General features: G+C 38.1%; 1 protein-coding gene across 1 annotated transcript in view; it reads left to right on the top strand.

Moving 5' to 3' along the window:
- The window catches only part of NEBL (nebulette), a gene marked incomplete at its 3' end in the record, with an annotated part of 43613 nt that overhangs the window by 15482 nt on the left and 14588 nt on the right, over positions 1-13543 (top strand). The window contains exons 6-7 of the mRNA XM_010156366.1: positions 7398-7499; positions 9123-9224. Of these exons, the coding sequence (XP_010154668.1) occupies positions 7398-7499; positions 9123-9224 (204 nt within the window). The remainder of the gene's footprint in view (positions 1-7397; positions 7500-9122; positions 9225-13543) is intronic.

The raw sequence follows: 13543 nt of genomic DNA, 5'->3' as shown, positions 1-13543 counted from the left end.
CTGAATTCATGTATACCTACTTGTACTTTAAAAGTGTATAATGCTCTTTGTTTACGTAAACACCAGCATGGTTTCAGTGTCTTACACTGTCGATGTTTAGGTAGTTCTTCAAGTGTTCTCTTTAGAGGAGAGAAGGGGGCTATTTCTGCCCTGCTCTTGCACAGTTTTATGTACATGAATAGCTTTGTTCCCATCTCATGAGTACGTATCAAACGAGTTCCAAAGAACGATTTATGAGTTAATTTACAGAATCTGAACCATAGAGTTGAATTTGATGCCTGGCACTAGTTGTTACCACTGACCAAAGTGTTTGTTCTTGTAGCTTTGTTGAAATAATTTACAAATAGAATAATTAGCAATATTTTTAGAGGTTGGTGGCTTTTTTGGGTGTGTTTTGTTTTTACAGCTGCTTGTTAACTTCTTGAGGTTCTTTTGGTTTTCATAATCTAAAAAGCCTCCTAATAGTATTTACACTTTTTATTAGTTTCAAGTCAGGTTTGATTTCATGGTTGAGCTGTCTTATACTAGCCCAATGCACCATTGCTAGGGGTAGAAATGCTACCAAGATTAGTGTCTTGAATTATACAGACATTACTTTGAAGAAAAATGTCTTAGGTTTTGTAAAAGCTTACTTATGAGGAAAATACATTTTAGGAGAAGATTGCTAAAAGTAGTGAGGTCATTTTCAGGGGTGCACAAAACCAATAAGAGCAGCTGAAATATAAATACCTTTAAGGTTATCATCCTTTTCCATTCTTCTTAGGTAAGCAAGTCAAGTCAGGTAGGTGTGTGACTTTATAACTCTTGTTTCTCAGGTAAACGGGGTATTTGTTTGCTGCTAACAATGCAGAAAATGAAGCTTGGGTGTTCATTTTGAATTGGCTTAAATTTACCCTATTGTACCCTACCTTCCCTGCTGACAGTGTAACAAACAATCTTAGGTTACGTAGGCTGAATGCTGAATGTCAATGTTAGATGTATGTCCGTGTGTGCAGAATCTTGACAGCTGGCCGCTGATTAAAAGGCTGCTGGAAAACTTCAGGGAAGCATTATGTTTGAAGAATAACTTTTCCTTCTGCTGGGAAATACCTGCATTGGAACTCCCAGCAGTAATCTGCAACCTGCCTTCATTACAGAATTCCCTCTTCCTGTCAAACTCTGGCCATCTCTGCTGTTGGAAGCATCAAGATGTCAGATTGACAGAGTGTAGGAGCTGGGCACATGAACTTCTCTTCCCATAAGCAGTTGGAGCAATGGTGAACTACTAGGGAAGGAAGTAATGTTGGGAAGAGAGATGGGAATCCCTCTCAGAGAAGGTGGTGGGACCAGGAGGAACATGAGATGAGTTTTTGAATCAAATTCATCATGGTCTGAGGATTAGTATGCTAGTGGAAAACCTGTTCCCTGTCTACAGCTGTACATCACCTGCTAACGGAATTAAGGAGAGCAGGGTACAGATGTGAGAGTAAATGAAATTCAGTTGTTTCACCTTCTTTCACCCTTAAAGCAAGAAAAAAAAAAAAGGAAATGAAGGCAAACATAGGAGGCCAGGATGTTTTGATAAATGAGAACTTTTAACAGCATGTTAAAAATAATGAAAAAAATGAAGGCAATAACTTTCAGCCTAAGCAAACTTCAAAAAATCAAACAAACCCTCCATATCCAGCATGCAACTCTAAGCAGATAGTTTCTTCTGTTTAAGAAGAGATTCTTTCTGGTTGCTGATGTGGAGATGCAGTGCAATGGGGATATAACTCTAATACACATAAAGGAGCAAGATACGTCAGCGGAGTTACATGGCTCCTGTGGGTAATTGTTTGGGCATCAGGGTGAATAGCTGTGGATTTCTTGTTTGGTAAGTACAGGTTTAATTAAGAGTCGCATGAGTTTTCATCTTTGATTCAGAGCATGGAATAGCAAGCATCCCAAATGTGAAGCATTTGTCTTTCTGAACTACTTCTGTCTATTTTAGAATCACAGCTTTGAATGTGTGTGGAAAAAGGAGGGAAACTACTGGGAGAATAGATGGACAAAGCTCTTTTATCCACTGCTCAGTACAGTATACCTATGGGAGCAGAATGCCTGTTTACCTACAATACTCTGCCAGCTCAATTCAACCTTTACAAGCAGGGTTTGCATCTAATAGGATTAGGATATGTTTAAGACTATTTACTCAGCCTTAAAATAAGGCTGACATTTATACTCAACTCTGTGAAATGTGCAATTTCCTTTAAAAATTAAGACTGTATTCAACTTACAATACATTTGTGCTGACATTTTGAAACTGTCATGTGCTGTAGGCCTTCACACCACTTTGAATATCATTAGCACACTGTATGAGCGTGGGCTGAAGCTGCATAATAGGGAAATACTGTAAAATCTCCTGAACAATGTGATCATGTATAAGAAAAATATTTTTCTCTTCATGCTTAGACTAAGGAAAATTGCTCTCAAAAGAGCAAATGTGACTTTTTTAATGACAGGGAATTTACTTGAAAAATAATTTAAATACTACATAATTTTTGAAAGAGTGCATGTTTATCCAAACCAGAGTACTTTTCTTTATAAATTGTGTTTCAGTTTTGTGAAGTGAGTATTAAACGTGTGACTTTAGCACACAAAGGCATTTGAAGAAAATGATGTAGCGACCATCAGCCTACTTTATGCCCATGCTTGGCTGATGTTATTTAGCTCTCCTGGAAGTTTCCAAGCTTGGGATGAAAATTATAAAATGGTCAGGTCACAAAATAGTGGTTCAACTTATGTGTAGCTTAGGATCAGATGGATGGAAGGAAATAATTAAACAGAGAAGAGACATGACAATTAAGTTTCTAAAGCAAAGAAAACACTTGTGACATTGTGCCTGGGTGGAAGCTGCACATAGCATTTGATGGAGGTACCAAAGCTGTGGATCACAGTTTTGTCTGTTCCATGACCTTGTCCATCACTGGGCATTATGAATAGCAAAGCAATATTAAGCATTTGTACCGTGATTTATATCTTCTGCTTGGTTAAAATTATTATCTTAACAGCATTACATTGTCTGGAATAAGGAAGTGATGTTCTGATTTTACAAGTAAGAAAACTGCAATAGACCCATCTGTAGACATTTAAAAGGCAGTTTGCAGATCTGAGGTTGGAACCCTGGTATCTTTTCTCTTACGCCTGTGTATAAAATAGTGTCGCTTTAAACGTATTAGTTGACAGTTGGGAAAACTTTTGTTGTATATGTATACTCTTTGCAGTCCATATGATATCTGTTGTGGTAATTTATAGCTTTTCCCTGACCATCTGAATTAGAATATTTAGGAGGTATATGTTGTTTTAGGAGTAAGGGGTTTTTTTTTATGTTCAAGATACTGTGCACTCACAGTCCAATCTCAAAAAAATTGCATTGTTTCTGATAAGATCAAATCAGAAGATCTTAAACTTGATGTTCTTAAACATCATCAAGAATATACCAAAATGTCGATGTTTGTTTTGATGCAGATCATGTTAAAATCAAGTTCCTCCTGGTTCTCTGTTCAGCATCTGCATTAGAAAAATCACCTTTCACTAACTAACTTTCTGCTGACAGTGGTTGTCAACAGCAGGTCCCCCTGGACCACTTCCAACTGGTGCTGAAAATGATGTGTTTACTCCTGATGTAATTGGGACCAATCAATTTTCAAGCCCATTACTGGAAAGGATGACTGCATCAATCTGTAATGGGCCAGAAATATGTTTGTCTCTTCTACATGAGCTGGGAAACAGTTTTCAACACCATTTGAGTGGGGATCAGAAAAGCTGTTGCCAATTACGATTGTCACCAGCTAGTCATTTTCTTAGTGTTGATGGACCCCAAAGTGCAGATGAGAAAAAAGGGGGCAGAGGCACAGCTGACAGGCCATTAGCTAGTGGACTTGCAGCTCTTAGAAAATACTAAGCAAGGACAAACAGCAAGAGACAAATTTTCTGGCAGATACGTATTCCTAGCTCCTTGCTGACTTGTGTGTGCCTCTCAAGCGGGCAAAATGTGTTCATAGCTGCTTGTCCATATTTTAATTATTTATTACCTATAACTTGGGAAAGTTTTGGAATAGGGGAGAAGACAAAAGACTACAGGAAAGGTGTGAGTCCTTTAAGCCTAGGTGTGCTTGGTCAGCATGTAGCAGAAGTTTCCATTTGTTGACTGACAACTTGAGATATTTTGCAGCCTTGTTAGAAATCTCCTTACTTTGCAATATTGTAGCCCATTCCAATGCACTGGCGCCATCACAAAAGGTGAAGCATCTTCAGGACCCTCAGCTGGAGTACTGTCATGGTTATCCTCAGTAGACCTTTTAATAAGAGCTGGAGGTTTGGCCCTATTACAGTGAGTCTACTAATGCTGAGCAAGCAGTGAATATTTTCCATGCCTTGCAAAAGCTACTGGCAATTTAGAGTATGTAATCACATTTGAGATTAAAGAAGGAAAATTGTTTTTGTTTGGATTATCGTTGCTTTTAAAAAATATTCAACAATGTAACCACTTTTTATTGTGATTTCAAATTGGGGTAAAAAACCACTTTAAATTAGTTAGTATTTGTAATTTGCTATTTGCAACTTGTACAATTTTTTTTCCCCTTTTTGTCCCAGCTTCTTTTCTCGCTCATATTCCTCACTGATCTGTTGCAGCTCTCCATTTGGGTCTTTCACTTCTGCTCTTAAGTTGTCAGTATCTCTGTTACTTTTTATCTATCCAAAGGCCAGTTTGTGCAGATGTTTCATAGAACTGTGGTCCTCATAAAAAGGAGTAATTCTTGAACCTTTGGTGATGCTTTTTGGTATAGTCTGAGAAATCCTTTGATGTGAAGATTGAGTAAGGGCATTGTGTAATGTCTGGAGGTTCCAGTCAGGGTTTGAGCCTCTTATAAGGGGCCGAGTCAAGTCAGGAAAAAAGATGTCCCCTTCCCTGGGTGCTTCTGCTGTTTCCTTTCATTTGTTGCTTTACCAGTCTTCATTTTTCTCTTCTCTCCTCTTGTAAGCTTCTCCACTTTCCATCTTCTCGGTGCCTGTGGGTTCACACACCAAACTGGTTGCTTTGCTCTGTCTGCATCTGTTCCGCTGCTCTCCTGGAATAGCTCTGGTTTTACTGTTCTAACATAGCACTATTAAAAAAAAAAAAAATCACTAGATAGAACAGAATAGCAGCTGTGTACTAGAGGCCAGCACACTGTCCCAATGGGAAAGGGTCAGCATCCAGGGATTGAGGTTATTCAGGAAATGGGAAACATATTTTTTCCTTCTTTGGCCTACCTCTGACAAACTACTGTTCTGCTGCATAACATTTTTATTCTCACCGGAGTATGACAAGCTGCAGAATCGAGCAAATATATATTGCAGACATTTGTAAAATGCTAGATGACTTTCCCTCAGACATAAGTAATAGGTATACTGGTTTAGGTGCAGGAAGAATAATAATTCACTCAGGGAAAGCTATAGCAATTGGCCTTGCATCTAATATAATTGAAAATGGTGAAATATAAAGGACTGTCACTGTCTTATTCCCCCCCACTTTCCCGCTGAATTTAACCACAAACCATTCTTTCATCTACTATATGGTCATGTCATTTGGGAGCAATAAGTGACCACATTTCCTCAACTTTATCACCACTATTCTTGATTCTCTGTTGTTAAATTCACTCCATTCCTAATTTCTATTTTGAGCACATATGCTGGCCTTTAATTTGCAATTTACATGGATGATAGGGTGCTATTCAGAAACTTGTTTCTGCTGCCTTTGTGGTTTTCACCTCACCTCATGTGGTCATTAGGATGAACAGCATATAATTAACTAAATTCATGTAAAGCCCTGAATTGCAAATGCTTGTCTCTACATCTAGTTTCTTAAGAAATAGAGGATATCTAAACCTAACCAAAACAAAACTTCCAGTGGTTTTTAACAAGCTGTTAGAAACAGTTTCTATTTTCTTGGTAGGTGATACTTTGGGCTGTATTCACCCAACCTATTTATTTATTTATTTATTTATATTATTGGTGATTAAACTTGTGTGTCACTCATTCTAGATTAAAAATTGTAAGATCTATTTGTGGGCAAGTGGCCAGCACTGAAGCCTATTTAGCTTGTCTATTCAGCTGAAGCCATATGGATGCAAAATTACTTTCCTGTGCCTGTAAAATATTTGTCAAAGATTTGTTTTCTTATCTTTATACAATAACATTTCTACAAACTGTATTTGTTGTTGGGTGCTGCAGTTTGAGTTTATTGCAATGTACCCATAATAAAACTTTAGAATGGAAATAGGAGTTAGATATGGAGATTTTAGGTGAAGCTTTGAGCTGGTGAAATGGTGGTGAAATACAGTCTTGAGAGGTTGATTAACTTTGTTAAACAACACAAGAAAACTGAAAGACTGTCCAGTAAAGCAGGAATTCTTCTGATGTTTTTCTATTTCATGTAGACTTTATATTTACTAACTTCTACCTGAAACTTCCATTTCTTAGACATTTTTGAATATCTTGGATGATTTTCTTAATCATTCAGAATAATTCAGTTAGACAGCTCTTGAAAATTGGCTTAGATTGGCACACGTGCTACAGCAATGGAGAGGAAAAAACCTGCAGAGAGGGGGAAGAAGGATAACTTGTGGTCTCGGAGCTCTGTAACGTCCCTGAGGTCTATGCTGTTCCTGTGATTGCTTTGCTAGATGGAGAATGTTTGGACTCTCCTACCTGTGGTTTAGCCTTCTGGCCAATGTTTTCAGAGCCCATTCATTATATAGTGGCTTCTGCACAAACAGAAAGATCCTGTCTTGTACTTCACATGCTGGAACACTCAGCCTTCTTGTTCCCATGATTGTGTAAAGGAACAGATAAGTGGAGCTGCGCGGAGGGGGGGGGATACCCGGGTGGAGTTGTGTCATTGAATTACATACCAGCTACCCGGCTGCCTATTTGTGAGAAAGACATACAGCCTGGTAGAGTTACAGTTTCTGTTCAGTGTAGCTGCAACCTGCTAGGCTGTGGTACTCAGTATCATAGCAGGGACAGTTTATATTAAAAAAGGGTATATCGTGAAAAAAATGCTGTACTCATGGAAATCTGAAAGGTAATGATAAACCCTAATATTTGGGTCTTTGCAGTGCTTTCATTTTCTTCTACGTTCCTAAGCAAAACCATTTTTCATTTTCATATTGTATTTTATGCTTCTGAATTTCTTCCTTATCCTGTTAACCTGTGTGTGGGTCTTACTAAATAATCCCTGTCAAGGAAGACTGTGTTGGAATAAATTAGACAGAATTCTATTGAATTTGATGGTTGAGTTGATAGGTCATTCAAAGATTATTTATAAACTGAAAATGTTGGCTTTTTTTTAAAAAAAAAACCAAAAAACAAAGCTGTTTCTTGTTTGACAGGTGTCCTACAAGAAGGATGTACAAGATACTCATAGATACACTGAAGTGCTCAATAGGCCAGACATAAAGATAGCAACGGAGATAACTAAGATAATAAGTGATGTATGTTCTCCTATTACTTTATTTGTATTTTTTGACATTATTTTATTTATTTCAATTTCATTCAGATGAATTAGTTAGAATACTAATGATTTAGAATGAATGAATTAGAATGCTACTGAAATTCTCTAATGTCATAAGCAGAAAACCTGCAATCCCAAATCTGTCAGAGAGGTTTGCTTAAAAAAAACCCCAAACCCAACAGGAAAAAAACCCTCCAACCTTCCTGGTATGTTACATAGGTATGGGTTTCTTCTATTTTAATGTTGGCAGTAGGACCTTTGCAGTTATTGGTCATTGATGTAAAGACAATGTTAAGCTTACAAAAATTGGTTTTGTTTCAGCTTTATTCATGATAACCATTCTCAAAATAAGTCATATGCTCATATGCTGTACTGCACTTCAGAAGACACACCGGGCCTTTTTCACCTCAGTACAAGGGAAGCTCACATCCCAGGACTCCCCTTCCTCCTCCCATCTTGGCCAGCAGAGACAGGGACATGCAATTCCCTGCTGTCCTCCTGAGAGCACCGCCTCTTGCATGGGTGCTCTCCTTCCCAGACTCCCCTCTTCAAATTCTTTTCCTCCCATCATGACATCTGCAAATAGATAGGTTAAGGAGCAGTTGGAGAAGCAGCAATGTGTGATGCAGTTTAATATTTTATTGTAGACAACTCAAAAATTGTATAATACATAAAACAATAGAACAAATAAAACAATAAAAGCCCTGAGCCAAGATTTTAAGTAAATCCTAGTCGCTTCATGTGGCACCTACTGAGAGACAGATTTAAGAGACCTGAGATTCACTTTTTGAATATTCAGGATTTTCTGAAGACTTCTAAGTATTACATTCAACACCCAAATTTACTAATTGCTGTTCAAGCCTCCTTTAAGTTGGAGTGGCTTTGGGCCTTTTTTTCCCCCTCCCCCTCAGTCTGTTGTCATGACGTGTCCTTGCTGATTCACAGGGCCTGAGCCTATTTTAAGCAGTGGGTAATTTAGTTTGTGATACTGCAAAGCACCTATTGTTGATTCATCTGTGCTGTTTTCTCATGCATTGTGGAAAAAAAATTTGCATGGGAAGCAGTTCAGCTGGAAAGATCATGTAACACCAGCCCTGTGGGACTAATTCCGCTCTGCTACACCAGTGCAACCTCACTGACATCCAGCATGACTGCAGTGGTAAAACTGAGAGTGGAATTTGACCTTAGATTTCAAAAAAGCTGCCCCTCAGCCTAGTTTTGTTTCAAGACTGGTTTCAGCTGCTACAAATCTTGTGTAAACTGCAAACCCTGTGGTAAGAAATGCTGAGCCACTGTAACTCATTCTGCCTTGATTTGGGAGAACAGTATTTCTCAGGCTTAAGTTATGCATTTGGTTGAAGTTGAATATTGTGAATGCTGTACATTGTGTTTTACAATAAATAAATATTACATTGTTAAGGGTCTGAGGCCTGAGAAGCAGTTTTTTTTTTTCAGAGCTGATTAGAACAGCTCTGAAAGTAGTGTCAGTGCAGATCACTAAATGAGACTTTTTTGAGGCTATGAGGCTAGCTTTAATGCTTAAATTGTTTGCTTTTGTTTTATCAAGAGGAATGTAATAGTGATTCACATTCATTTTTTTAAGGCTGAGTACAAGAAAGGAAGAGGACAGATGAGTAAGGAGCCAGCTGTGCTTGGAAGACCAGATTTTGAACATGCCAAAGGAGTTTCAAAACTGTTAAGCCAAGTAAGATTCTCTGTCATTTTACAATGACTTCATTCACATATCTCGTTCCTAGTAATGCAAGGAAATATTTAGTTTTTTAGATTATTATCTCCTAACTGCATGAAGATTATATTCTCAAACTCTTCATACACTATTGCAGTGGCTGGTAAATTTAAGGTTCTTAGGAAACAGAATAGACATTTTTATGCAAAAATGCAATAAACTTTGACTCTTACAACTCACCTTTGGTGGAGATGGTGTATGTCTATACATATTATCTAGGATTTCTAAAATATTAACTATATGTAATTTACAGGCAAATTTTGGTACTCCTTCAGTTTGAGTGGAACCTTACTCTGTGATTAACCCCACTGAAGTAACTGGGGTCTTTTGTGTAACTGCTTGCTAATGTGAGTAATGGGATCTGAATTTGGCCTGACATGTAAACCACTGGCCTTCCCTCCCCCTGAAAGTGAACCTTTTATGTACTACTTTCTGATATATATTAACCTCAAGAAAAAAAGAATAGGAAAAAAAGAAGAAAAATGGAGGGATTACTTTAGTCCATAACTAAAAAGAAAGCTGAAAACACAAATATTCCTTCTTTTCCCCTTACTAGTCGTCTTCTCATAAAGCTCTACTACAGATCAGCCTAATATCGTGAGAATGGATTTTTGACTGCTGACCTGGTTGGTTTGTGTGGCGGTTGTTTTTTTTTTTTTGGTGTTTTTTTGTTGTTGTTGTTGTTGTTGTTGTTTTTTTTTCCTTGGAGTAGTTCCTTAACAGCGCTTTGCATGATCTTCAGTAGTAATCCTGTCAGGCTACTCTTAGACCTTTTGTAAAACCAGGAGCAAATTCTGCCTTCCAGTAGGAGGATGATAACACCCTTTGATAGGAGAAGGCTGTGTCAGTCTTCCCAGAAGTAGAAAAAAACCCTCCACACACAGTAGTGTATACACTAGGACAGTGAAAATCAGCATTGTGTAACACTATGTTGTAGTGTGCCTGGCTAGATAGTAAACATCTTCCCTAGAACTAGGATAAAATGAGAATAACGGGTCTCAGAGAACAAGCTGCAAAACAGTGCAGTGTTGTTTTTCAAGAGGAGGAGCTCCTTTTGCTGTTGCCAAGTGTTGTCCTTAGATACCTGCTACATGATTTCCTGTTTCCCACTGGGCCTTCATTAACTTTGAAGCCTTAATACTGCACAAAGGGAAAAAGAAGAAAATACATGGGTTTTTTATTGCTTTTGTAATGAGGTGTTCAGAATCAAAATTAGTTTGTGTTTTCCAAATACATTTCTTCCATTTTGTAATGGATCATTTGCTCATTCCTCTGCTGATAGGCAAGTCTGCTAACAGACTCTTTTGTGTGGAGCATCCTGCAGGCTTGGAAGTCAACCTGTGCTTTCTAGGAAGACTAGTAGTTTGCTGCTGTCACTTACAGCAAAGGGAGCTGTGTGTCATTTTACAAACATCTTTAGTGGTTTTTAAAAGGGTTCATATCTAAATTTAGTGTGTGGTATCCTTTATTTCTACTCAGTGGCGGTCTACACACTCCTTTCCTTGCAGTCTATTTCTGAATCTAGTGGGCTTGCAGCTGCCTTTCGTTGCAAATTGGACCAAAATGTGTCCCTTTCCAATAGCCCTCTCCATCTCACTAAGCCTGATACCCTTAAGGTTGTGGCCAACAATCGCAACAATCAAAAAGTACCAGCTGGATCATGGGGTCCTGCAGGCTGGTGCTGAGCCAGCTGCATCATAGGCTTCATCAGTGCACTTTTTATCCCATATTTATTAGATGTGCTTTTCCATTTGGACAATGCATGCTGCATCTGCAAAGGCTATATAATACAGTCTCTTCACTGCCAGGAACTGGGATGGCAGCCGTTCCAGTTGAGATCCTTCTGCAGAAGAGAGCATTTGGTGTGCAATTTTAACTTCTTTAGAGAGTCCAAATAGTGCAGAAGTTGTGGCAAGAAAGAAAGCAGTTGACAAAATGTAGCTTGCTTAGAGTTTATTTTTAAAGAAGATTCTTACTAAACTTTGATGGTCCAGACTCTTCAGCCACTAGGCTTGGATCCAGGTTTTGGGATCCTTCCTTCTCTTGTCTCCTCAGTCTACACTGTTGTGGCTGGTTGCAGTGTGTGTGATGGGCCACGTACTTTTATTAAGGGAGGCAGTGCTTCGGCCTGACGCGTCTTCAGCACTGCCAGCCTTGCGCATACAGCAGCATGGGGGCTGAGAATACCAGACTGCCTTCAGCAGTGGGGAGGTGTGCTCAGCAATTCCCCACCTCCTCTGAAGGAAAGGCAGTGGCCATGAGTTGTCTAATGTTTTTTTATATATTATTTGAATCATCATAACACTTAGATACACTGATCATAAATCAAGAGCACAGAAAAATGAGCATGACCCCTGTGTCCAAAGAGGAGCGTAGTGGGGCAGGGGGGGAGGAATGCACCTGTGCTGTAGGAGAGGAAGAGACCTAAGTGTGGGTCAGTCATGTCAGTCCTCTTTGTGCAAGGATCGCGAAGCAGGCTTGTAACAATTACGTTATTTAAAAAATAGTAAAGTTAATGATCTCTTTATTGTCTCCAGACTTCCTGGCTTTTAGGGTTTCTATTTCTTTCTAGCAAATGGGAGCATTATAAACTTTTTTGTGCTGAAAGTTGATAATCTCTCTTAATAGCATGAATCTATAAGCTGTGACATGTAGAGAAATATTAGTTATTTGACCCTCACATTAAATTTGCAAAGCTGACAATTCTGATGGATGTAATGGGAAGAGAAGATGATAACATGTTTTAATGTGGTGCATATGGGTAGGTAATTTAGGGAGTATAGAGAACAGGAGCAAGAAGAGGTCAGGCAGTGTGGGTGTAACGAAGGGAGAAAGCAATCAAGGCAAGCAGGAAGGCAAACAAAGTGAAGAAAATAGTGTTAATGTTTGACTGGCACTCAAGACTACAAAAATCAGCGTACCCCTCTCGCTCTCTTTTTCTTTTTCCTTTTTTACTTTGTTTTTTGATTTTATTTAACAAAGCTTGTGACAACAGCAGCAGCAAAAACAATAGCTCACAGTATTAGTATATTTACTCACAGCACGTGGTAACCTCTATCTGTTGATTTTAAACCAAATTTAAAACAGAAACTGTGTTAGCTCATGTGAAAACATGCAACTTGTCAATTTGCTGAATGTACATTGTATAACTTGTTTTTTTCTATTTTTTATAAAAACATGCTCTTATTTGTGTCTTCTTTCTGTCTTCTAATGCATTTTATTAGCTTTTCAAAGAGCTGCTGATATGAACACCCTTATGGTGTTCAATAATTGGTTTTATGATGAGTAATTTTGCATATTCCTATTTTATGCTGGATCTGGTGCTTATTGTTTCAGGAATAAAATTGTTAGAGGTAGAATGTTTTTCAAAATGTATCTTTGAGATTATCAGAAACACCACAAAGAGCCTAAGAATTTCCCAGTCTTTCTTTGCTTTAAACTCTGTTCTTGCTTTTAGAAACCAATATTTTAATTTAGCTCTTTGTTTATGTTACATTTCCTTCAATATCTATGTGCTCTGACAGGTTTTTCATTTTTTCTAATATGTTTTCATATGGTCATGAGGAAATGCTTTAGCTGCAAGTCTCTGCTTCATCCTGGGATCCCAGTGGTTGAATGATTCAATTTTTGTAGTTTCTTTGTAAATCTGAACAGTGGGTGATGTCATCCACTTCTGAAACTGAACACTCCCTGTGTGAACAGCTTTGAACTACATATTTGATTTAGGAATGTTGCTGTCAAGCTTCAAAAGACACTGCTCTGTCCAGCTGCAGTTCTGACTTTTATAGGTTTTGTGCAAGGCTGATGAGAAGTTTGTTTATCCAGGCCTTATTTAATTCCAATTTGGTTTTTCAGGGATGTTGTTGCGTTAAAAGCCTGCAAAGTCTGCTCTTTCTTCAGCAACAATTACATAGCAGCCTACATGCATTTCTTTTAAATTAACCCCCACTATGCACCATCTAAAAAAAATAAACAAACTTAAGACTTTCATTAAGATGGTAAATAAGTAGCCATCATTTCAAGTCCTTATTAAAGTAAACCTTTTGGTTAACGATGAAATTTGTAGATAAGCTTCCACTAACAACTGTCACTTCTACTCCCACTTTTTGTTTGCTCATCCACTATGTTACAGCGTTGCTAAGACCTCCCTCCTTCAGATGTTTTAGAAAACACTGAAGTACTTTTCTTTCTTGTTTTTAATCAGAACTCTTTCTCCCAGGCGTATTTTTCCCCTTTAAACTGCATTCATAACTTTCTCCTGTTCAAAAGAAGGATAA

The sequence above is a fragment of the Eurypyga helias genome, unplaced genomic scaffold, assembly GCF_000690775.1.
Source record: "Eurypyga helias isolate BGI_N326 unplaced genomic scaffold, ASM69077v1 scaffold39027, whole genome shotgun sequence".
Classification (NCBI taxonomy): Eukaryota; Metazoa; Chordata; class Aves; order Eurypygiformes; family Eurypygidae; genus Eurypyga; species Eurypyga helias.
Note: the sequence above shows the minus strand (reverse complement) of the source record. Positions and strands in the feature narration are given on the sequence as shown.